The 26,556-nt window shown below is 41.7% G+C and overlaps 1 protein-coding gene and 1 long non-coding RNA gene across 27 annotated transcripts in view; one reads left to right on the top strand and one right to left on the bottom strand.

Annotated features, from left to right (window-relative positions):
- LOC308243392 overlaps positions 1-21,587 on the bottom strand; it is a 30,645-nt gene extending 9,058 nt beyond the window's left edge. The window contains exons 1-4 of the long non-coding RNA XR_013960069.1: positions 21,458-21,587; positions 15,940-16,070; positions 14,909-15,071; positions 10,031-10,116 (exon numbers count right to left, since the gene is read on the bottom strand). This is a non-coding gene — a long non-coding RNA (uncharacterized lncRNA). The remainder of the gene's footprint in view (positions 1-10,030; positions 10,117-14,908; positions 15,072-15,939; positions 16,071-21,457) is intronic.
- A 58-nt stretch (positions 21,588-21,645) lies between these two features.
- Positions 21,646-26,556, top strand: part of MYCBP2 (MYC binding protein 2) — a 308,362-nt gene continuing 303,451 nt past the window's right edge. For all 26 annotated transcript variants that reach the window (XM_080658818.1, XM_080658838.1, XM_080658842.1 and 23 more), the window contains exon 1: positions 21,646-22,294. In XM_080658818.1, coding sequence (XP_080514944.1) covers positions 21,993-22,294 — 302 coding nt within the window. In that variant the 5' untranslated portion in view covers positions 21,646-21,992. The remainder of the gene's footprint in view (positions 22,295-26,556) is intronic.

The following is a 26,556-nucleotide window of genomic DNA, read 5'->3' on the forward strand; positions in this document are numbered from 1 at the left end:
TTACTATCACTTTATGAACTAGGGTTCCCAGTCAGGGCACATGCCTGGGTTGTGGGCTTGTGTTGTGGGCTTGTGTATGAACTAGGGTTGTTTTCTTTCTAAATATTAGCTGTATTAAGGAGTCTAATAAATTAAATGGTACAATGGTCCCAGATGTATTTTGGCTTTTTAAATTTATTAATAGGGCTACATCATGATCCCACCCAGTAATAAGCTCATTTCATATAAGACTATTTACTGTGGTATTCTACAACTGTATTGTTCTATCACTAATTACATAGAGTATGGGATCATAGTAGTGAGCTTTACATAGTTTAATCGTTATCAGAACTGTGCAATTATATAACACTAATAACTAATATGTGAAAAATCCATACAATAACCTTAATATTTTAAATATTAAAATTATAATAGTACTATTGACAAATGTGTTTATTATTTTGTGGCCCGATGCACGAAATCGTGCAAGAGTATGCCTTCCTTCCCCCGGCTTTCAACACCGGCTTCCCTCTGGCACCCAGGACCCGGGCTTCCCTCCAACCACAAGCTTTGTCCGGAAGGACATCCGGAATGATGTCTGGTCTAATTAGCATATTACCCTTTTATTATTATAGATGAGTCTCATGCTACACTTTGAATTTGGGGATGCATTTTCCTGTACAGGATAGGAAGTTGATTCTTTCCTTTGTACTATTTTATGTTTTTATATCATAGTAAAGAAAGTAATGACATAGGGATGTGCTCTGTTCTGTGATGGTGGCTAGAAAATGGATTCATGAGGCAAGACATTGTACACACACATACATGCACTTTGAGACAATGCTTCTGTTTGTCAACAGAATTAATTTTCTCTTGCATTCTGTAAACATCCTTAGAACAGGCCAATGTTCACTTCTAGAACCTTATATTGCTTTGAAATAATAAATTAAAGAATATCAGAGATATAATATTAACTCAAAAAGTCTATGCACCCATATTATGAACAATATTGGTGTGTTGTTCTAAAATTTACTTTATTTGGTTTTCTTACATTTTCCTTGGTTTAAAGATGAAGTAAAGTTAACTTTTTTTTTACTCCTCACCCAAGGATATTTTTCCATTGATTTTTAGAGAGAGTGAATGGAACGGATAGAGGGAGGGAAAGAAGGAGGGAGAAAAAGAGCAAGAGAAACATCTATATGTGTGAGAGAGACAGAAACATTGATGTGAGAGAGACACATCAATTGGTTGTTTCCTGCATGCACCTGACTGGCCGGAGATTGAGCTTGAAACAGAAGTATGTGCTCTTGACCCAGAATCAAACCCACAACCCTTTGGTCCTCAAGCCGACACTCTAACCATTAAGCAAATTGGCCAGGGTGATCAAAGTTAACCTTTTTTTAAATTTATTAAATTTTTTTAGAATTTATCTTTATTGTTGAAAGTATTACAGATGTCTGCTTTGTTTTTGTGTGTGTATATATGTATGTGTGTGTTTTCAACATTGACCCCCTCTTCCCCATACCTGCCCCTTCCAAGCCTTCACCACACTATTGTCTGTGTCCATGGGGTATATGCATATAAGTTCCCCAATTAATCTGCCCCTCCCCCACTCCCACCACCACAAAGTTAACTTTTTAACACACTGAAGAAAAGGGCTCTATGATTTGTGTCAGGGGGAATAAAAAGATGACAAAGGAAATGAGTATGTAAAAAAGAATTTGTAATAGCTTTCAATACTATATGTTGCCAGTGTTTTAAGAATTAACGGTTAAATTAGTCACTATTTGCACTTATAAGGAGCCAGACTAATTTTTCTCTTACCACAACAGAACAGAGGCTGACCTAGTTCCCCAAATTAAAACTGAAGTAGACACAGTGGTTGGCTTAGAGTGGGGATTTTCTCTGTGGTTGAACATTCGAGGGGTTCTCACACCAGTCTTCAGCTTAATAAAGTATGTCAATAAAGCTTGATGAGAAGCTGGATTTCTCTTGCCCCTGCTCAAAATAGTTTAGGAGGGAAATGATAGTGTTTACCTGAGCCTACTATGGTAAAGTAGTTAAGTAATTATGTCTCTTCCATCCTTTTCATGATATACTTCTTAGGGGCCATTCATGCCAGTGGAAACTAACAAAAAATCATTTACTGGTACTTTGTTTCCTGAGCAGAATCTGAGTGATGATTTATAGAACAGCTTTAGTTTGAGACCTTGCTCCTTTGTTGCTCTATCAGACCAGAAGGGCAAAATCTGTCTACTAGACCAGGAAGTAGCATCTATCTATAAACAAGGAAGTAGCACATGTCTACCAGACCAGGAAGGGAGAATCTGCCAAGCAGACCAGGAGAGCAGCACCTGCCTATCAGATCAGGAGGATATTATCTATTAGACCAGGAGGGTAGTATCTGTCTACCAGAACCGATCTATCTATATATACAAAAGGCTAATATGCAAAGTGTCTCCCCAAGGGTTTGACGGGGAGACCAGGAGTTTGATCGCTCTCTATGACGTGTGCTGACCAACAGGGGGTGGCGCAGAACGAAGGAAGGCCCCAGCGGGCAGCCAGAAGGCCCCAATCTTCCCTGATCGACGGCCAGGCCTAGGGACCCTACCCATGCCTGAATCACCGGGCCTCTAGTGTCTAATATCTGTCCAACAACTGGGAGGACAGCTTCTGCCTACCAGACCAGGGTGAGTAGCATTTTTCAGAGCCCACAGCACAGGACAATAAGTAAACTTACTTGGTTTTTATATTTGTCTACTTGATTAAAAAATCATGTTATAGGAAATTCTGGTGACTTAATAATCAGACTCATATATTTTGGTATGAAAGTATAAATTTTAGAAAGCAAACCTTTAAATATAGAGTAATGTATTAAACGTGTATAAGCAGTACGAGGTCACAAGAACAGATTATCAGTACTTACAGCTCTATAGAATTTAGCTTCAGATGGAAAAATATATCCTAAGTACAGTATTTATTCATCTTGATATTTAAGGAAAGCTATGGAATAAGTACATTTGTACATAGGCTGGCTTCACTAAAAGGTATAATGATTTTTTTTCTTAAGGATATCTTAATATGAGGTAAAGCTCTTTGCAATGCCAGAAATCTAAAATGGTTATGTATAATTTCAGTCTTATTTTTAAAATATGATTATGTAATAGATAAATCAAGGAATGATTCATATCCAGGTACACTAATAAAATATAAGTTATATAATACATATCTAGACATTCTTTTTAATCTGGTCCAAATTAGAAAGTAACACATGACTCTTTCTGTGGGAGAAAATGCAGTTTTAAAAGATAAATGTCTTATTTTCTATAAGAATTATACATTTTAATAATTGGGGAAATACAGACACAGAACTGCTATTTACTTAATAATTCATCTATTTATATCCCCTATGTTATTCCTTAGAGATTGGAGTTGTTTTGTGTCAGGAGTACATACTGTGAGTTAACAAAATATAAATCAGAGTAAAAAATTAAGATCAAGAAGAAAACAAATATGCAAACTGAAAGGGAATCCCAGAGTATCAGTTCGGTTCCCATAGATCAGTGATCTTTCTCAACACTATTATATAGTACTAGAGGCCTGGTGCATGAAATTTGTGCACTCAGGGGGTCCCTCAGCTAGGCCTGTGCCCTCTCGCAGTCCAGGAGCCCTCAGGGGATACCCTACATCCTTAGCACTGCCACAGAGGTAGGAGAGGCTCCTGCCACCACCTTAGCACTGCCACAGAGGTAGGAGAGGCTCATGGCCACCAGCCATGAGCCTGGCTTTTGGCTGAGTGGCGCCCCCCCTGCATTGAGCATCTGCCCCCTGGTGGTCAGTGTGCATCATAGTGACCAGTCATTCTGCCATTTTGTCTATTTGCATATTAGCCTTTTATTATATAGAACAGTGGTCGGCAAACTGCGGCTCGCAAGCCACATGTGGCTCTTTGGCCCCTTGAGCGTGGCTCTTGCACAAAATACCACGGCCTGGGCAAGTCTATTTTGAAGAAGTGGCGTTAGAAGAAGTTTAAGTTTAAAAATTTGGCTCTCAAAAGAAATTTAAATCATTGTACTGTTGATATTTGGCTCTGTTGACTGATGAGTTTGCTTACCACTGATATAGGAGATTTGCTATAAGCAGCAGGTATAGTAACAACTTCTTTACTATCATGATATAAATTAATAAATATAACAATGTAATAAAAAATACAATGCCCTAACATAAAGAAAAACTAAAATGAAAGTTTGTAACTATCTACCTTTCTATATATAAATATTTTGGTGTTATATATATATTTAATAAATAAAATAAATATAGTTATAGTTATAATTTTATCCTATATAATAAAAGCATAGTATGCAAATTGTCCCCTAGACCAGAGTTCTTCTGGGAGTTCCACCAGGGGGCAGGCTGGCTCGGGGAAGGGAGGGAGGCCCTGGCTAGCAGTGGCAGCAGGCGGCCAGGGGAAGGGAGGGAGTACCCGGCAGGCAGCCGGCAGCCACTAGGAACCCTACCAGTGCATGAATTTCGTGCACTGGGCCTCTAGTAAAATATAATTATTTTCATATATAAATATGCCTAAACTGTATTAAAGTGAAGTACATGCATATAGCTATAGCTATACTTATATGTAGGCATATAAATATATATATAAAGATTTCACTAGGAGACTTAAAGAAGTAATCTGATACTTGGATGTAAATGTTGCCTCACCATGAATGTGACAACTACAAAGGCAGACTGATGCTGGTATGTTATAGTGGTGGCTCAAATGCAATGAATAAAATGCCAAACAAAACAAAGGTCAATTTCCCCTTGATTTATACCTTTGTTATATATCTGGAAAATTCTTAAAACAGGACAAAAATCACTTAGTGTCTACTCTCTCTACTCTCCAAAGATTGCCCTTAATATCTTCTCCTTCCTGTATAGGCAAGCAGCCTCTCACATCAAGAGGGGGCCTTTAATTGTCCTCACCTAAGTGTGGGCTGGGCTTGACCAATGGAAAGCAGCCCAAGTGCTGTTCTGAAACTTCTGAGCCTGAGCCTGAAGGAGACTGGCAGCTTCCACGTGCCACCTTTTGGAACCAGCCACTATGTTAGGAGACATCCAAGCCATGTGGAGAGACCACATGAGGGAGGCGCTCCAATTGACAGCTCCAGGTCAACTTCCTCCCAAGGGCCAGTGGTTGTTCAAGCCCAACTGCAGCAAGTCAACATCCCCTGGAACAAAACTGCCCTCTGAGCCAGTCATGCCACGGGATCGTGGGAGACAATAAACTCTTGTTGTTTTAAGCCTCTATGTTTTGGGCTATTTTATTATACAGCAATAAAAACAGCATTGGCATGTAAAACTGAAATGGGTTCTAGGTTCAGGCCCATATGAACAGATTTTTTTTTTTCATCTATTTGAAAATCTAGTGGGACCTAAAAAAAGTCTTGCAGATGGAAAAGAGCTCTTCATTATGAGAGACTGTCCTATATATATGCAGGATATTTATTATCTCTAGTCCCTACCCTAAATGTCAGTCGTGTTTCCTGGTTATTATGACAACCAAAAACACTTCTACAAATTTCCAAAATGCTCTCTAGGGGGATCGTACTGACTTTGCTAAGAACCACTAACTAGAATAATTACTTGTAAAGTGACTACAATGTTACGGAGTGGAAAGATAGAAATGAAATCCAATCCACACCTTCAAGAAACTCACAGCTCAATGGGCAAGATAACAAAATGAATGACATTATAACAGAATGACAAAGATTTCACAGTGCCAGGAGATGTTGTCCTGGCACTGTGGTAGTACACAGAACCAGTAGTTAAAGTGGCCTTGCAAAGGGTCAAGGTAAGTTCCTGGAGGAGTTAATTATTGAGTTGAGTTAGCCAGGTGGAGGAGAGGTTGAATGGAAACTCAGGCAGAGGAAAGAGCTTGTGCAAAAGCACAGTGACACACTAGCAGCCATAAGGGTAACGAGGTAGGCTGGGGCCAGATGGTGATGTATCTTTAATGCTTTGCTAAATAGTTCATTTAAACCTGAAGGCAATTTTGTAGTCCTACCAGTGGTCGGCAAACTGCGGCTCGCGAGCCACATGCGGCTCTTTGGCCCCTTGAGTGTGGCTCTTCCACAAAATACCACGGCCTGGGCGAGTCTATTTTGAAGAAGTGGCGTTAGAAGAAGTTTAAGTTTAAAAAATCTGGATGTCAAAAGAAATTCCAATCATTGTACTGTTGATATTCGGCTCTGTTGACGAATGAGTTTGCCGACCACTATGACCTAGCCAGAGATAATGTCATATATTCACCACACCATTATCACAGCCTCTCTTGCAATTGGCTTGGTGCCCTGTGACTTGCTCTGGGCATTGAATGTGGGTGGAAGAGATGTAAGCCAATTGCAGGCCTGGTTCTTGATAGCATCCCCTGCGAGCCTCTAATTTACTTTTTTCCTGCCTCATGTTGGAGGCCACATGGTCCAGATGGCAAAGCTCCAAGACGAAAGAAGGCTATCTGACTTGTATCAGATATGTGAGAGGTCTACTTTTATTGTATTAAGCCACTGAGATTTTGGGGTTATCCATCAGAATTCTGCCAGGAAACAAATCACTCCATATGGTTCAAATGAAGAGACTCTAATGAAGGAAATCCTTTCAGAGGTGTGGACAGGGTAAGTAAGGGAAGAAACACGGGTGTCAGGAAGCTGTTCTCACTCTTAGAACTGAAGAGGTAAAGAGAGGAAATAGACTTGTTAGAGCCCTGAGAGCTGGTGCCAAGGAGGAGGAGCCAGAAGCAGGAACTCTGGTCATGGAGCATTATCACCACTGCCAGAAGGAGGGGGAGAGCTGGGGCAATATACCCTGACCTGCCTCTTCTCCTGTGCTGTAGTCTCCTGAGAGGTTGTTCCCACCCGCCAAACGAAATCAGAATGCAGCCCCAAGTGAGCCCAGGCGATGCTCCTGCGGGGGGGGGGGGGGGGGGGGGGCTGGAGGGAGGAAGGGGAGGAGGGGGGGTCAGTGGTGGGGGGGGTTAGAGAAGGTAAGTAGTTCCTGAGGTTTGTCTGTTGTGGCAACTAGCTTTAATTACACTAATACCAAATCACTGGAGGTTTTAAAGCAAGATTTTTAAAATAAGTTTTCTTAAAGAATTTACACACAGTAAAGTTCATCCTTTTGAAGTGTACAATTCAGTGGTTTTTAGTATATTCACGCAGTTGTATAATCATCCACACTATCTAATTTTAGAATAATTTCATCACATCCTCTCCACCTCCCAAATCCCATACCCATCAAGTAGTCCCTCCCCATCTTCCCCATTCCCCCAGACACTGGCAACCACCAATCTACTTTCTGTTTCAATGCATTTGTCTATTCTGGATTTAAATTCACTCTTATAGTATGTGGCCTCTATGTTTGGCTTCTTTAATTTAGCATAACACCTTCAAAGTTCATCCATGTTATAACATGTGTTCCTTTTTAATGCTGAGTAATATTTCATTGCATATGGTACAGTTTTCAAAGATGACAGCTGTGTAGAGAATAGGTTGGAGTGAGCCAAAAACCAATGGCAGAGGAATGTGTGTAAGTTGGGGAGTGATCTCATTCTCTAAAAACATTCTCTCAAATTATTTTAAGACCCAGAAATAAGTGAGAGGTGATAAGTATAGGGAGCGGCTATAGGGTTAAGCCTCGGACTGACCTGTTGGCAAAGCCACAATCAAGTCCCAGCTTAGAGGGCACAGCCCTCTTAGCATAATTAAGCTTGACCTTATGACACTCCCTAGATCCTTCCTGGGTAGCTAATGGGCTGTGGGAGGTGCAGCAAGTGATGCCAAAACAAGTGAAACTCACAGGAACATTGTAACTATGTTGACCACTATCTTGTTTGCCTCTGACTATAAAATAAAGCATCAGCTTGCAGTCTGGATCTTTCTCTGTGGCCTCAGCTAGGCACAGGAAGATCCACCTAGGGCAGTGGTTCTCAACCTTTCTAATGCCGCGACCCTTTAATACAGTTCCTCATGTTGTGGTGACCCCCAACCATAAAATTATTTTCGTTGTTACTTCATAACTGTAATTTTGCTACTGTTAATGAATCGTAATGTAAATATCTGTGTTTTCCGATGGTCTTAGGCGACCCTGCTAGCAGTTCGCGACCCACAGGTTGAGAACCACTGCTGTAGAGCCTAAGACCATCGGAAAACACAGACATTTACATTACGGTTCATTAACAGTAGCAAAATTACAGTTATGAAGTAGCAATGAAAATAATTTTATGGTTGGGGGTCACCACAACATGAGGAACTGTATTAAAGGGTCGCGGCATTAGAAAGGTTGAGAACCACTGACCTAGACCCAGCTTATTCTCTTTGCCTGTCTTTTCTACATCCTCCGCCGCCCTCCCTCAGGCTTGCCGAACCCTTGGTGTGCTGGCACGGCACAGATAAGTAGCATTCTTCATCTCCTATCCGAAAATAGCCTCCTTTTCCTGGGTTCCCATCTCAATGAACGACATCATTATCCACCAAGAACCTGGGAGTCACATCAGAATCCTCCATGTCTCTCACCCTCCACATTAGATCACTTTTTTGCTATGCATCCTCTTGAACAGTCCTCTCCTCTCTGTGTTTACTGCCTTAGTTGAGACCCTCAACAGGTCATGGTGAACTACAACAATAACTGCCTAACTGGTATCTTTTGTTCCTGGTACCCAGGTACAGTCTATCCTCAGGTACAGCAATGATGACAGAAGATGGATGGGTGGGTGGGTGAGGTGCAGAAATTGGGCATTTTATACCTAGTCCCTTTTTCCTTTTTTTTTTTTAAATATATTTTATTGATATTTTACAGAGAGGAAGGGAGAGGGATAGAGAGCTAGAAACATCGATGACAGAGAAACATCGATCAGCTGCCTCCTGCACACCTCCCACCGGGGATGTGCCCGCAACCAAGGTACATGCCCTTGACCGGAATCGAACCTGGGACCCTTCAATCCGCAGGCCAATGCTCTATCCACTGAGCCAAACCGGTTTCGGCCCCTTCTTCCTTTTATAGTGTTGAGAGGTAGGTGACCTCAGTGAGCACACACTCTCTTCCCCATTGTTTAACGGGGACTGCCTGGCTAACATTGTTAATAACTGGGGTTTAGCAGAGAGATTGATTCTTAGGTTTTCTATTAAGCTCGGTCCTCTCACTTATTATTGTAATGAAGATGAGTTTTTGCCTCAATTTGCTACAAGCCATTTTGCCTCCCCCCCCCCCAAAGAACTCGAAAAGGCACTATAGCAAATATACTATTTCTTAGTAGCTAAATGTAAATGGAATCATGATCACTTATGAAAAAGAACAGGTTTTAGGAAAAGTAATTTTTTTCTGGGTATTTAAATGTTAGGTAAAATTTGGAACATGGCACGTCATAAATAATGTCATCAAAACTTCAAGCATCCTTGCCAACACTTGTTGTTTGTTGATGATAACCATTCTGAGATGAACAAAAAAAAGATCCAGAGACATAGAAGCCTGGAACAGACTGTCAAACCTCAGAGGAAAGACAGGGGAGTGTGGGTGGGAAGAGATCAACCAATGAACTTGTATGCATATATGCATAACCCATGGACACAGACAATAGGGTGGTGAAGGTGAGGGGCAGGGGCAGGCTGGAAGAGGTCGGGGGGGGGGGGGGCATATGTAATACTTTCAACAATAAAGATTTTAAAAAGCCCACAAAAACAGAACAAAGTAGCCCTATCCGGTTTGGCTTGGTGGATAGAGTGTTGGCCTGTGGACTGAAGGGTCCCAGGTTCGATACCGGTCAAGGGCACATGCCCGGGTTGCAGGCTTGATCCCCAGTGGGGGTGTGTGCAGGAGGCAGCCAATCAATGATCCTCTCTCATCATTGATGTTTCTATCTCTCTCTCTCTCTCTTCCTTCCTCTCTGAAATCAATAAAAATATATATATTAAAAACCAAACCGCCCCCCCCCCAAAAAAAACAAACCGAAGTATTTCAAGCAAATGCAATGACAAATTTTATATATTTTAATCATAGTAATTACCTTAGTTTAACTTCCCCAGGAAGTCAGCTCTGAAACAAACACTTGAATGCAGGAAGAACATGAGGGAGTACACTTAGGAACAAAATCTGTAAAGTAGTGAGGGTAACAGTTTAGGTAGGTTTAGGGAGAAGTGGAACTGAAGATCAGTTAAAAAGAGAAGCATCAGCCAAACCCACAGAGAGCTCTGGACTTGCGATGATCCTTAGAGTTCTCCCCAAATTAAGGCAACAGGGCTAGGCCTCTGTACCTCTTCAATGTTAAGTCATTGAAGCAACTGCACCTCAGGTAAGAAACATAACTATGGTTCAGCCAGCAACCTTCTGCTGAGGACAATGCTCAGAGAGGGGCTCAGCTGTGAGCTGTCAGCAGCCAACACTTCTAACCAACGGGAAATAATTGATTCAATCCCAAAAGGGCAATAATCAGGGCAATAATTATAGTATCCATTTCAATCCACCCATAGCATTGCTTCTTTAGAGAATTCACTTTATATCAAGGACCCTGGGTAGTCTTTTTTTTTTTTTTTTTTTTTTTTTTGCAGAAACCTAAAAGAGGAAGAGAAGTGGTATGAAACACAGACCTAGTTGCTGCAGCGGGTCTCAATTCTAAAACAAATTCATATTGAGCCTCGTCCACACCTGTTCTAGATTGCCTTCACCTCAATTAAAACCGTTGATAGCTCTGGGTAAAGCCATGGGTACTGTACCTGTTCATTTTACATCAAAAATTGTGTTAAGGAGCCAAAACCGGTTTGGCTCAGTGGATAGAGCGTCAGCCTGCGGACTGAAGGGTCCCGGGTTCGATTCCGGTCAAGGGCATGTACCGTGGTTGCGGGCACATCCCCAGTGGGAGGTGTGCGGGAGGCAGCTGATCGATGTTTCTCTCTCATCGATGTTTCTAGCTCTCTATCCCTCTCCCTTCCTCTCTGTAAAAAATCAATAAAATATGTTTAAAAAAAAATTGTGTTAAGGAACACAGAGAGACACACCCATGGCTCACCTAAGTGCTATACATACTCTTCTCTGCTCCCACATGTAACAGCAACACTATCTACTTTTGATGATAGGGGTCAGTTACTCCTGCCAGTATAGGGCCTCCTTTCTTGGTCTGTTGGTCTCTTGGACTGAGGAGCCTGAAATGACTGAGAGCAACCATAAGCAAAACAGAGACAGCCTCATGCATACAGAGTAAGCAGACAGCTCTGGTGGTTGTGTGTTTGCGTGGCGGTGTGTGGGGGGGGGGGCGGGCGGGGGGAATTGAGCAAAAAAGAAAAAAAAGAGAACTTATTGCCAAGGGGAGGAGTGGGGGGGGGGGTAGGGGGAGTGGGAGGAGAGGGAGGTGAAAGAGGGCATCGAGGGGATAAATGGTGATGAAAAAAATAAAATAAAGTCCATTGGGGTTCTTACTGTATTCTCTGGTGAAAGCATCAGACACTTGGGAACCAGGAATTCTAAAGCTACATAGCCTGAGCAGGACAAAAAGCACCTATTCTTCAAGGGGTCACTGGGAGTAGGGCCACTTCTATTTCCACTCTGAGTTCTCAGACTCATATGTTCTACCTATTAGAGACCCAGCTGTTAATTCAAAGTGTATTATGTGTAGCTTGTGTCCCAACAGCATCTGAAATTCTATCAATGGCAGGTTCTGAGAGCATTTTATGTGATAGAAGTGTATTCAATGGACATTATTAGTTTCCTTTTGCTGCTATAACAAGTTTACTGGGTTAAAAAAATAACAAATTTACTAACTTACTGGCACTCTGAAGTCCTAAAATCAAGTTGTTGTGGGGCTAAGTTTCCTCAGGAGGTTCTAGGGAAGATCTTCTCCAGCTTTTAGAGACCACCTACATTTCTTGGCTCATGGCTCCTCCTCCACCATCAAAGCTAGCAGCACAGCATCTTCAACAAATCTCTCTTCTCTGATTCTGTCATCACATCTTTCTTTGCTAACTCTTTTTTTCACTGTTACTTTACCTTCTCTCACTCTGACCCTCCTGCCTCACTCTTATAAGAACTCTTGTGACTATATTGGTCCCACCTGGATAATCCAGGATAATCTCCCCATCTGAAGATCCTTAACTTAACTACACCTGCAAAGCCCCTTTTGCCACATCCTATATAATAAAAGGCTAATATGCAAATTGTCCCCTCGACCAGGAGTTCAACCAGTTCAACCCAGAGTTCGACCAGGGAGCAGGGCCAGCCAGCCAACTGCCTGCGGCCCCTCCCCTGGCTGGCTCCGGCTGGATTGGCCCCGATTGGGGCGGGTGGGTCTGACCCCACCTGTGCACAAATTCATGCACCGGGCCTCTAGTAAGATAATATATTCACAAGTTCTGAGGATTACAATGTAGATAATTTTGGAAGGAGTCATTAGTCTACAGCGGACATATACATGCTGGCATGCCTCATGGTCGGAGACAATGCTTTTTAGGATCCATACAGATCTGAAACAATGCTGTAAGCCTTCAGATAATGGTTTTGGTCAATGTGGGCAAAAAGGGCAAATCTGTAGCAGAATATGTATCAATTCCAGCCAAGTTGAATCACTGCCCATCCAGGTAGAATATAAATCAACTATCCAGCAAGTGGCTGGCTGGTCCCTTCAAGGGAGTGTGCTGCATGGGGGGCGTAGTGTCGGTCTCTTGTGCTGCCATGTTGTGCACTCGGCAGTAGCAGGAGCCAGATCAGCACTATGAAGTAAGAGCCCTCTCTGTAAATTCCATGCAGAGAACCTCCATCCTTGCCACGAGGCAGAGCCTCCATCTCTATGGCTACTCTGCATGTGCCCTCTGTGCCCCCACTAGGTGGACAAAAGCAGAGTCTAGCTGATACGACTGGTGGAGTCATCATGTCTATGTGGTCATTTATTGTCTCTTCCATGGTGGTACGTTACCTGATGGACACACCATGTGATTCAGCTAGCCCATTCCCATAGCTCCGTTCACATGCCTCTTTCACAGACCTCCTTTTCCTCATTCATCCAACATTTCTACTTCCAGGCACCTAGGAAACAGCCAGGCCATATGCCACTACCCAGGAGTCTTACATATTCTTACTTTAGGCCACTTCTCATTATGTGCAAAATGGATGACCACATGCAGTGCATGAAGTTTGAACCACTGGGAGGATTATGCTTTATCACTATCAGGTCAGTGTGCAGCAGCAGCTCATTTCAGTTTGTACCTACTCACCAATTCAACCATGCTTGATCCAAGCTCAGCCTTTTTTTCTGGTGTCAGTCATAAGGGACGCCCCATTCCCATGCAGACATGTATTTGACCAAGTACCAGTGCAATAGTGGTTAATGACATAGTACTCTGGCCACATATTTATGCAGCTTACTTGTATTCTGGCCCTGCTAATGTCCAATCCTGGGTATATTACCTCCATCTTACCGTATGTTTTTGCTGTGTCCACCAGACCTTATGAGTTGGTAGGTCTGGCAAAAACCCAGCTTCTGATGGGTAGTTATAACCACCTGACATCTCATGGTGAGGTATCTCTCTCAAGGCTGAAATAGCCTTCCAGGAATCATTTTTAAATAGTGGTGTTTTTTTGTTTGTTTTGTTTTTGCTAAAAAATGTTTGCCTTTGACCCTGGCCAGTGTGGCTCAGTTGGTTGGAGCATCATCCCATACACCAGGGCACATACCCAGGTTGTGGATTTGATCCCCAGTTGGGGCACGATCGATGTTTTTCTCTCACATCAATGTTTCTTTCTCTCTTTCTCTCTCTCTCTCTCCCCCACCCTCTTCTCTCTGAGATGAATTAAACATTTTATTTTGCCTTGGTCCAGAACCCTTGGATTTCTCCATTGAAACTTCCCATTCATTCTACACCACCTTTCCCCACCTCTGATACATTGAATAGCATAGATTCTGTTGTGTTGTATGGTCTGAGAAGCAGAAATGCTTGCCCCAAAGTTAAGAGATAATGTTAAGCGCTTTCCTGCTCTGGACACCACTTAAAGTCATTCAGGAAATGTGTCAGAGCAATATTTTCAAGTAGATGTTATGCCTGCAGAACCCAGAGAAGCCTAGCGGGTATGTCCCTCCTTTGTGGTAGGAAGTGCAAGATGTGATAAATTACCCTTTACTTTTGTAAAAGATGTCTGTCATGTCTCATGCCATCAGTTTCAGCATTTCATTGTCTTTCTTTAGTGCATCTATGGAAGTCATCAAAAGAATTCTACTTCAATGTCTTTATAATGAACACTTACCTTGAACCACTCAAAAGCTTGCAAGTGCATTCCCACCTGCAAGTGTCACATCTTAATTCACCTCCAGTGAAATTTCAGCTGCACAGGCCTATCAATGTTCCATCTATCATCGATGGTAGTCTATTAGTTTTCTATTGCTGCACAGAAATATTACCACAGACATAGTGGCTTAATATGATGCACATTAATTAGCTGACAGTTTCTGTGCATTAGAAGACTGGGAATGGTTTAGCTCTGTCCTCTGCAAGGCTGCAATCAAGGTGTTAGCTTGGGCTACAGTCTCATCTGAGACGCAACTGGGAAAGGAAATACTTCCAAACATATGTTTTTTGGTGGAATTTAGTTCCTTGCCAGGCTGAGGGACTGGGTCCTTGTTGATTGATGGCCAGAGGCTACCATCAGCGCCTAGCCACGTGTACCTCTCCATGTGCTGGCTCATAATATGGCAGCTTACGTCTTCAAAGTCAGCAAGGGAGAGGAGTCCCAGCAAGATTGGAGGGATGATATTATGTAACTTAATCACATATGTGCCATCATGTACATCCTGTCACTTATGCCGTGTTCTGTTGGTTAGGAGAAATTTGTAGGTCCTGCCCCCAAGGGGAGAAATTTATACAGGGTAGGGATACGAAGAGATGGATATTATGGGGTCTGTCACCTTAGAAACAGTCTGTCACAGATTGGGTCCTTATTGCTACCTAACCAGTGGATGATCCAGCTCCAAAATCCCATTTCAGATTCCACTTCTTCCTGGTAAACAGACTCCGAGATGGAGACTTGCATGCAAGAAGTTTACTGTGGCGTGCTTTCAATAATGTTGCCTGTGAATGAGTGAGAAAAACAGGATTAGTCAAGAGAAAAAAAGAAAATGAATGGCAATACAGTTGCAACAAAAGCCTTAGCTAACTTCATGGGGAGTTCTAGAGCTTGGTTGACTCTTCTGAGTCATCTTGAATTAAGGTCAGAGGGCCAGGTCTTTGCCCACCACATGGGGAGGGTTGGAACTTTGGGTGAGACATCTCCTTAAGGCCCAGAGCAATTTATGGGAAGAGGCACAGCTGTAAGCAACCAGTAGTCAAAACTCCCAGCAGTTGGGGGACTCAGTGCCTCAGACCTGGAAGGGTATCTGGGAGACACATCACAGTAGAACTCTTGAATAAACCAAAGGTATGATATAAAATAAAATGTAGGGAACTTTCTGATGGTTGACTTGAATAAAACAACAACAACAAAAATGTAGGCCCTAGGAAAGAGAATGGATTTTTATGCTTTTTATTATTTTCCATAAATACTTCCCCCCCCCCCCCCCCAGAAAGACTACTGATAGAAGCTAGAGATTGTCCTCTTTGATAAGATGTTGGGGTTGGTATATCTGGTAAAAACATTTTTAATTACAAGTAACAGAATACTTTGATAACAGTCACTGAGACAATTTGGAGTTTTTTTTCTTGCACAAAAATAAGTTTGAAACTTTGTTCAGTTGCCCTGAAATGTCAAGGCTGTCAGTGATGCTCTTGGCCTTTATCTCAGACCTAGTGTCTCATGAATACAACATCAACCATCCTGCTCATCTTTAAGAAAGAAAGACAGAAGTAGTGCCAGCAGACTTACTTTGATCTAACCGGCCCAAATTGTGTCCTAAAGCCAACCCTAGATGCAGGAGAGGCTTATAGAGAGAATATTTCCTACTTTTTAGTCTTTATAGTAGAGGCAGGCAAGGAAGAAGGGGATATGGAATAGGTACAGGTGAGTCAATCCATATGGCTTTCAAAGTATTTTTCTGTTTTGCTGATTGAGGTCAGATCCATAAACTTCAAAGGCTAGATGAAAAATGACAGATACCATCATTTGGCTGAGAAGTCAAATCAGGTCTATTATTTGAATGGTCAATTATTTGACTATCATCCAAATAGGCAAACAGAGACGTGCATGCCAGGTCATTAAGAGAGGGAACTGAATACATATGGGGAACTAATTGCAAGAGTATTAAAGGAGCTGAGAAGCCAAACAAGGTACAGAGACATCTAAGAGATTAACATCAGCAGGAAGCCACTACAATCCCTAGAGCTGAAGAGACCCAAGGAGGAGATGCTGCTACCAGATTCCAGGAGCAAAGGCTGCCCAGTGAGAACTGGTTCCACATCAGAGTTTACTTGGCTGGAGCTGGATCATAGAGGGAGAAGCTGCCCAGCAGGAGTTGGAACCACAGAGATGATATTGTGCAAGCAGAAAGAGGCAAAGAAGGGGGATATCTCCCCTTCCCACTTTCCATCTCACGCACAGGTTGAACCTAACTTGAAGGTAGCTGGCAAGGGAGCCTGGAAAAATGTAGTTTGCAGGAGTCATTCCCCTGCTGTACATAGCAGAGCAGGGAAATGAAGAGGAAGGGACTCAAATGCAAACAAGCAAACTACTGGCACACCATCCCAAGCCCACGTAGAAGTGGACTTTAGGAATTCGAGTAGGGAAACCACAGTTTTGTGTTTTTTTCCCCCTGGAAGCAGTGTGGTCTCTACCACATAAAGAATTAACCCAGTTCCCAATATTTGACATCCTACAGATAAGATTATTCCGCCTAAACTGAAGAAAAGCTGTCACATATTACAAATTAGTTTAGAAAAAATACAAATTTTTATAAATTGTGTGTTCTAAATACTTTTAAAATAGTTTCTGGCCCAGTTTAAAGGCAAACCTGACATGATTTGTAAAAAAAAAAGTGTGTGTGTGTCTGTGTGATTTGAACTATTTTTAAGAGAATTACTTATGAACAACTAGTAAATGGACTCCTTTTTACTTTCAAAATATAAAAGTAAAAATATTGATCAAAACAGGAAGTTGAACTAGGTGGGGCTAAGATTTTGATGTTATTACAAATAAATTAACAGAGAATGTGAGTCATGAATTATAATTTTTGACCCTAAAAGTGTACTATAGCCACTTGAGGAGAAACTATAATCTGTTTTAACTATTGTGTGTCAAATTGTAGCCATTAGTTAAAATTGTAACAACTCACCCTGCCGGTGTTGTTCAGTGGTTGAGCACCCACCCATGAATCAGGGGTCATGATTCCTCCCCAACCCCCTCTTCCACATGCCTGGGTTTAGGGCTCCATCCCCAGTAGGGGTTGTGTAGGAGGCAGCCACTCAATGAATCTCTCTTATCACTGATGTTTCTAGCTCTCTCTCCCACTCCCTTCCTCTCTCTGAAATCAATAAAAATATATTTTAAAAAAACCCTCTAAAACCTCACTATACCGAAGAAGTTTTTGAAGTTATAGTGATGTGGTTCTTCCATTTTTCTCTTTCAAGGAGTTAGACTTTCTATGACTTTCTATACCAGCTGTGAAAGCATCACAACAATGTGGTTTAAAAAAAAATGTGACACATTAAATATAGAGTGTTCCAAAAATGTATACACACACTTTGAATAATCATAAAGTCAGAGTTTTTGAAAATACATTTCATTTTCAAAATTGAGCAATTAGCTGTTTAAGTGTATATACTTATTTTTGGGACACCCTGTATAAATTACTGAATTCACTACTTCAAAGAATATCCTCACCCACTAACAATTATTTTAGTATAAATTTTCAGGGACAAAAATGTTCTTTATAAGTCAGGCCCCCTAAATATAAATTTTTTACTTGTAGGAAAACTTGGATATATAATTTGTATATATGTAAAACTTTAAAAACTAATATGAATAAAAATGAAAACGATTCAATCTTCATGCTTATAAATTACTGAATCTTCCAAGGCTCTAAAAATACAGCTGTTTAAAGCAAGAGTCAAGATTTCTAGGGAAGCCAACATGTAACTTATGTTTAAAAGAATTTTAATTGCCATGTTGAATTTTCCTGTTCAGTTTTATTTATAAATAGATTATATAAAATATATTTTATTTTAAAGTGCAATATGGTCAAATTTGTAAAAGATCCAGAATCCTGTGGTCCTTAAAAAGCAAAGATGACTGAAGGGTGAAGCAGTTCTTCTCCTTTTAAGCTTGAGCATTTTTTTCCCTTCCACATTGTTCTCAGCTACCCAAGTTTGTTTTAAAATGTTCTCAACTACCAATTTTATTTTTAATAAATCATTATACAAATCAGAGAAACCAACTCAGACTCTTGTCCACAGCATTTTCAGCAGTCTAGATGTTCCTAATAACACACATGCTTCCTGTGTTTGTAATCTTGAAACATTAGTACAATATTAACCTTTAGAATGAATCTAACAACATCAATCATTGCCCACTTACCTACACTTTATGGTTTCTGCCATGCTTTTAAATATGTCAGTGCTGATGGCCTTCTTTAAAAAAACAAACAAAAAACCCTTAAAGAAACAGAGTGTAAAATATGTAAATCTGTAAAGAGTTTAGAACATTATATAGTCGCTGGTTTGCAATTTCAGTGTAAAGAGTGACAAAATCTGTGACCACACCAACGAAAGACGAGGCCATAGCCTTATATGATCATAGACTAGAGAGATAGATGCTTTTGAGAAACGAACATGATACCAACCACAAAGACTACAAAATACTACGCATGTGTTTTAATAATAAAATGGTTAAAACCAGGATTTGCCTTAGTTCAATATTGAGGGCAGCTGTGCCCTGAACTCCCATCTAGCCAATTCTGACACCCAACCTGCCCAGTGCTCCTTCCATCCACTCTCCCCCAGTCTAACCCCCCTCCTAGCCCAAACGCACACAACCCAGCCCGGAGAGAAGATAAAGCTAAGATGGCAGCGCGGAAAGTGCAGGAGCCGCACTCAGTGGGACAGGAAAAACAAAGCAATGTTCTTTCATTCTGCACATTTCTTTAATAACCAGACCGCACCCACCTCACCTCCAGCACAGCAGCGTTAGACACTGAGTAGTAGGGGGCGCAAAATTGGCGGGAGGGGACGCTTGCTTTGCATATTGCCAGAAACCCAAATCACCCGTCAGCAGGGACGGTTCAGGTGACCTGTGCGACATGCCTTGGGGGGCCACCCTCCCTTCAAGTCCCCTTGACAGTGGAATTAAAGGAGATTCCAATCGTTATTTATTTATTTTTTCCCCCTTCTTCCCGGCCACCCAGGGAAACCTTCCAAGGTGCCCAGCTGCCAAGGCAGAAGCTGCAGCAGTTGCAGTGACCGGGGAGTGCACACTGCAGAGGCAGGAAGAGGAGGAGGAAAGAAAACGCAGCGTCTGCTATTAATTTAGAGTATAGCTGCCGCCCGCTGTTGCTGCCGCGGCGGTGGAAGGATACGCCACCCTCGGTCTGAAACCTAAGTGAGCAAGTGTGGGCATTGCGCACGCCTAGCTGTGCTGCTTAACGACAACGGGTTCCTTCTGAAATTATCCAGTTACCGGGTTTTGTGTGTACACAGAGGCTCAGGAAAGTGCCTGCCTGGGACTGAAGGGTATGGTACAGACCCAAGCGAAATGAAGGAAGGGGTGGGAAGAACTTGAGACCAGTGCAGCCCATAGGGTCAATCCCCACTAGGAACTGTACATGGACAATGACTGCACATGCCACCACCTAAGTCTAAGCTGGAAATGTTTTTCTGGGTACTCATCATCCATCCATCCATTCAACCCATATATATTTCCCTCCTGCTTGGGGCTAGAGCCTGCGTAGAAGGATCTGGGAATGTAATGGGGGGACAGAAACGCCATACTTGTCCTTATGAGAAATATCTAGACTGTTTTGTTTTGTGTACTGCCACTTGCACGAAGTCATGTACCAAGGTGGACATCCTAGGTGCTTGAAGCTCTCCCATAATATCATGTTGTATTATTTTGACCATTATTCATTCAGAGGTCGAAACTTGCCCAAAGACACAAATAGCAGGGTTAGGATACAAATCCTAGTCTGTCAGAGGCTTTAGCTACCTCCTTGACTTCTACAACAGTGAGGAGCCCTTACAGCAGCTCCTACATGCAGTTCAGGCCTTTAATTCCACCTGCTTTTAGCTGCCTCTCTACCTGTGTCTTAGCTCTCATCCCAGGGTTGGGGAAGAGGACTTCCTGTTCAATACTGAACTTGTAACTCTACTGAAACTTAAGAACAAATACTTATTGAATACTTTTTATGTACAAGGGTCTATATAAGAAGCAAAGGAAGACACACAGATAAATAAGAATCTCTGAAGGAGCTTATAGGATAGTTGAAGAAATGACAAAAATTGTTTAACAGGGCTACTCACTGTACGAAATACTATGATTCTGCAGGCCTGCCCTTGGCCCCTATGTTTTCATTATCCCACTTCTGGCTATTGTGTTTTTTAATGTCATTAAAAATGACATCCATCTATCATTTAAAGCCCCAGAAAAAATGCATTCCTTTACCACTTTCTTCCCTACCCCCCAACTAGAATTAATTTACTTACCCAAGTTTTTTTGTTTTCTTTTTTTCTTTTTAAGAGAAGAACGTTCAGAGAAGGGGCACAGACATAGGAGCTAGTAATTGGATAAAGAATATAGTACTGGGAGGACAGGACTTAATGATTTTGTCAGGAGTATAAATTTATACTCTCCAAGTAAAGATAAGACTAATAGGAAACATGCATTGGCAAATATAATTCTAGAGTATTTATTTAGAAGGGGTTATAGAATAGCTTGGAAGAGGGAACTCAGCAAGTGTTACATTTTATAGATAACAATGATAAGATCTTTGGTAGATATGACATTTCCAGGTGTTGTACAGACATAGTCACAATTATAGTTTCAGGCCATATTCCGGAATTATCTTTAGTAATGTAAGTCTGGGCAGAAAAAGATAAGCCATTAAGTAACCACTCTCAAGAGATAAGAGTGCACTTTTAAGAGGAATGTGGAGTCAACAAAAGAATATTTAAGAATAGTATAATGCCTTAAGATTTAACTCTGATGTAAATGTTGAGAATAATACTTTTTGAATGACTGGCTTGTGAATACTGTCCTAACTGTGAATTCTTCTTTCACAGAAAAAAAGAATGCACTAATTAACTACCTGTCTTTTGTAAGTAAATGCTATTTTAAATAGACTTAAATCCTAAAGACAAAAATTCTGCAAAGGGACTCCTAATCCGGTTGGCCTTCTCGGCTTTGAATTCTGAATTAATCAGCACTGCTCACGTCGGGAGAGGTGGCAGGGTTACGTAACACTCATACTTTGGCGGGAGGCACGTTCCCTCTGCTTTCAGGTCCCAGCTCTCCCACCTAGTCAGTCAGAAACCATTACCTGAAGCCCAGCGTCTGTAGTTGACAGCCTGCCTAGCACTCTCCTTACTCTTCCTCAAGCTGCTAGTAAAGCCCGGAGAAGTGGATTTCTTTCAGGTTCCGCAGGGACTCACAGCTCCACACCCAAAGCCTAGAGGCTGAGGGAGTGGTGGAGGAGAGGGGGTGGGGAGGGAAAAGGCCGGAGTTACTGAGCATGTGCGGGGAGTAGCGCATGCCCAGTGCAGCCGGCAGCTTCCCATTGCGGGTAGTCCGGGCGGTGGGAGCGGTGGTGGCGGCAGCTGCGGCGGCTACGCCTCCTCCTTACACTCCCGAGGTGGCGGGGTTAGATGAGCGGCCCCAGTAGCGGCGAAGGCGGTGCGGGGGGGAGGAGGAAAAGAAGGAGGAGAAGAAGGAGGAGGTCGTCGCTGTCTTTGTAGTCTCCCGGCTGCTGAAGCGAGAGGCCACTGCCGGAGCCGCCGTCGTTGGAAAAGGGCTGTGTGTGCGCGCGCGTGTCTGCCAGTCCGGCCCGCGGGGACCAGGCAGCGGCGGCCGCGAGGATGATGATGTGCGCAGCGACTGCCTCCCCCGCCGCCTCCTCCTCGGGGCCCGGCGGGGACGGATTCTTCCAAGCCGCCACCATCTCTTCCTTCCCGGCGCCGGGGGCGCTGTTCATGCCGGTTCCCGAGGGTTCCGTGGCTGCCGTGGGGCTGGGTCTGGGGCTGCCTGCCGCGGACTCCCGGGGTCACTACCAGCTGCTGCTGTCAGGCCGGGCCTTGGCCGACCGCTACCGGAGGATTTACACAGCTGCGCTCAGTGACAGGGACCAGGGAGGCAGCAGCGCCGGACACTCGGCCTCCAGGTGCGTGTCCGGGTGCCCTTCCTTGCGCCACATGCTGCATGCGCTCCCGTGTGCGTGTGTGCGCGCGCGCGTGTGTCTACGTACATATTTACTGAGCTCCCTTTCAGCAAGCGCTTGATGCTGTATGGTTAGAAACACTTAATTGAAGTAGGAGGGTGCGGTGGCAGCAGTTTCTGTTCTTAGTGTGTGTCTTTGTGGGTGGTTAGCGAGGGTGGGAGGGTTGCGTGTGATGTTCCAGAAAAGGTGATGGTGCAGGTCGGTTATGACACGTGTGTGTATTGAGAAAGGAGGAGGGATGGGTAAAGAGTAAGAGGGTAATTAATACATGAAGAGAATTGGCAAGAGTGGTGAAGGCAGTGGCGTTTCCAGTGTCTGTCGCAATAGTATTTGCACGAATTTCTCACCCCTCCCATCCCCCATGACATTCCATCCTCCCCTAAAAAAAAAAAAAAAAAAAATCTGCCAAATCTGCCTTTCACTTAGGGGTAGAATAGTATAGGCTAAGGATAGTGTCATATATATATGACAGCTGGTAGATAGTATTCAGCTGCCACCAACTAGAAAATTTGAGTAGCTCCTAGATCTTTTCCTAGGCTCCCTGTTCCTTTAGCTTCCTTGATGTGTAGGAGATGTTAAATCACTTTCATTTTCTTTTTCTTAAAATATGGGTATCTTTTTGCTGAGGGCTCTTCTATTGTTTTCTTTTCCATGCCCTTACATGCCACACACCCTGAAGGAGGGTGACTGACTTGTTTCACCAGCTTGGCTTTGACAGTGGTATTTGGGAGTTAGCATCATCATTTTTCTCACAGCTTCTTGCAATATATGGGGAAATGGGGAAAGCATTGTAGAATTTTGTTAAATGTCACAGACTTTTCTGTATTTATTGAATGCGCAGTTTGTTAGGCAATAACCAGATGTCATTTTCTCCCATTATGAAAGGGGGTAGCTTGTAAGTCAGGTATTGGAATTTTACCAGTATGTACTGTGGTTCTATTGCAGAGTTGTAAAGGTGGAGTTTTGTTCACATTTTTTTCTGGTTAAACCAGTCTTATCATATCTGTGATTGTTTACAGGATTAGATGCATGAGTAGTTTTACCATATGGTTATAAATGTATGTAACTACTTTTTGCTATCTAAGCTGAAAGCCATAATGGCACAAATTTGTTTCTTGCTAATGTTCTTAAAAATAGCAGAAAACCTTATCAGACACTGTGCTCTGATAATTAGGTATAATTTTGAGCTGTGAGTCTCTGAATTATGGTACTAAGGATACATCTTTACAAAGCTCTGCCAAAGAATTTGAATTTACTTTGTATGTTATTTCCCGACTTACACAATAACTTGTGACTGGCATAATCCTATTTTTACTTCTTACTGCTATACTTGTGTAATGCAATTTCTGTATATCTAGAACTGTATTAAAGTTTTAAAATTTGTGAATGATTTTTAGCTTTTGGCCCATTCTTGTACAAGCTGTCAGTTAAAATTAATGAAGAATTAGTTCAAGTATGTCAAGAAGTACTCATGGAAACTGCCTTAAGTTGTATAATATTACCTTCAACAGCTTGTTCAGAACATTATTGTTTATTATCGTTCACGTTATTTTTTCTAAGTCTTAGCCTGCAACTAACCTTTATTGAGAATTTGCTTAAAAATTCAATCACATTTCTTATTAAGTATAATGGGAAAGTGGAAATGGGATTTAGGTACTGAATGAATAATATTATAACTAGCTGAGTTGGAGGAGAAGATGAGATATTTCAGAGACAGAGAGAGCAAGAGTAGAAGACGAAACTGTAGTGAGCATGAAGTTTAAAGGATGAGATAAAGGGAACAGGAAGAAAGCTTTAAAAAAATAAAAATATTAGGAAGAGAGCCATGAGATCGTAGCACCTCTGGTCCTAAGAAAGTAGATTGGAAGTCCACAGCAGTGTTAAATGCTGAAGAAAGTGAGAACACTTTCCAGGTCACTGATGACTTTTGAGGAAGTAGTCATAGTAGAGAGATGCGGTGAAGAGTCAGTGGGAGATGTTGAGGAAATGGGGAGATTAACAGGTTGTCAGTAAGTAGAGAAGGAGAAATTAAAGAAGTGAGAGAGCGATAATTGATGGGAAGAGGTCAAAGGGAGATCTCAGGGATTGTTAAGGTGTCAGGTGGAGCCTCGCAGGTGGGGATCAGTGGTTGAGCATTGACTATGAACCAGGAGGTCACAGTTTGATTACTCGTCAGGGCACATACCTTGGGTTGCAGGCTTGATTTCCAGTGCAGGAGGCAGCTGATCAATGATTCTCGCTCATTAGTGATGTTTCTATCTCTCTATCCCTTTTCTATCCGTCTCCCTTCCTCTCTAAAATCAATAAAAACATTTTTTTTTTTAATGACAGGTAGAGCGGTTACCTGTTGAAAAAAGTTAGGAGCTAGTCTTTATTTAATATACAAGGGGAGGAGCTGTTTAAAAATATAAAAACTTGGGATGGGAATGGGGGGATGAGGACAAATATGTGATACCTTAATTAATAAAGAAATTAATTAAAATATCTAAAAACTAAGAGTTTATTGAGACTAAGAATTATATCCTATTTATTTTGGTAATCCAAATATCTAGAACAATATTTGGCATCCATTCTGTAAAATACCAAGTGCCTCCTGTGAGCCAGGCACTGGTTTAGATGCATAAGGTACAGCATTGAGCAAGATGCATAAGGTCTCTACTCTCTTGAGAACTACTCTCTTGGAACTTCCACTCTAGTGGGGAGAAATAAAAAACTGATAATATCAGGTAGTGATAAATATAGAGAAAATAAAACTAATTTCATTGATAGATAATTTGTAGTGGGGGGGTGTTTTAGGTAGGGTGGTCAGGATAGGTCTCTGGGAATTGACATTTAAGTGGAATTGTAATAATGGGAAGACAGATCTAGAGGAAGAGTCTTTTAGGTAATTATAATAAAGGCTCTGAGGTGAGAACAAGCTTGTGTTTAAAGAACAAAACAAGGTGAGTTAGTTATCAGTCAGTATTGAAAGAATTCATTACCGTGGATTATTTCTTAGGTGTATAGTAGAGACATTGAGGGATGCAAGCCTAATGGAGTTAATGACTTTGATGGCATTATGGTGAAGTGGGTAAGAGCTTGGATTCTGAAGTCCACTAGTTTTAAATATTGGCTCTGCCACTTTTAAGCTGTGTGACCTTGCATATGTTACATAACTTCTATACCTCAGTTTTCTTATTTTTTTTGAGATGTAATTGATATTTACTTATAACATTAATTTCAGGTATATAACATAATGATTCCTTTTTTGTATATATTGTGAAATGAATCACCACAGTAAGTCTAGTTAACATCCATTACCACACATAGTTATAATTTTTTTCTTATGATGGAAAATAAGACTTATTCTCAGCATTTTCAAATACAGGGCAGGGCAAAAGTAGATTTATAGTTGTTCATATGGAAAATAATGCAATAATTAATAAATAATAATACAAGAATAAACTCAGTGTTTTGCATACTTACAACTGTAAACCTACTTTTATCTCACCCTGTGTATAATACTGTATTATTAACTATAGTCACCCTGCTATCCATTGCATCTCCATGACTTATTTATATCTGGAAGTTTGTACCTTTTGACCATCTTCACCCATTTTGCCCAATCTTCCCTCCCTGGCCCATCCCCCACCCCCTTCTGGTAACTACTAATCTATTCTCTGTATCTATGCGTTTGGTTTTTGTGTTCTGGATTTCACATATAAGTGAGATCATAAGGTATTTGTCTTTGACGCATTTCACATAACATTATGCTCTTAAGATCTATCTATGGTGTTGCAATGGCAAGATTTCCTTTTTTGTTTTTTAATGGCTGAATAATAATAGTGTTTTCTTTATTCATTCATCCAATGATGGGCACTTAGACTTAGGTTGCTTCCAAGTCTTGGCTATTGTAGATGCTGCTGCAAAGAACAAGGAGGGAGGTGCAGATATCTTTTTGAGTTAGTGTTTTCCTTTCCGTTTGGATAAATACCCAGAAGTAGAATTGCTGGATCATGTGCTGGTCCAATTTTTAATTTTTTGAGGAACCTCCGTACTGTTTTCCATAGTGGCTGCACCAAATTACAGTCCCACCAACAGTGCACAAGAGTTCCTTTTTCTCCACATGGCCACCCACAGTAGTTATCTCTTTATTTTGATAACAGCCATTCTAACAGGTGTAAAGTGATATCTCATTGTGGTTTTGATTTGCATTTCCCTGATGA

Source organism: Plecotus auritus (genome assembly GCF_963455305.1).
Source record: "Plecotus auritus genome assembly, chromosome: 3".
In the NCBI taxonomy this organism is placed as follows: Eukaryota; Metazoa; Chordata; class Mammalia; order Chiroptera; family Vespertilionidae; genus Plecotus; species Plecotus auritus.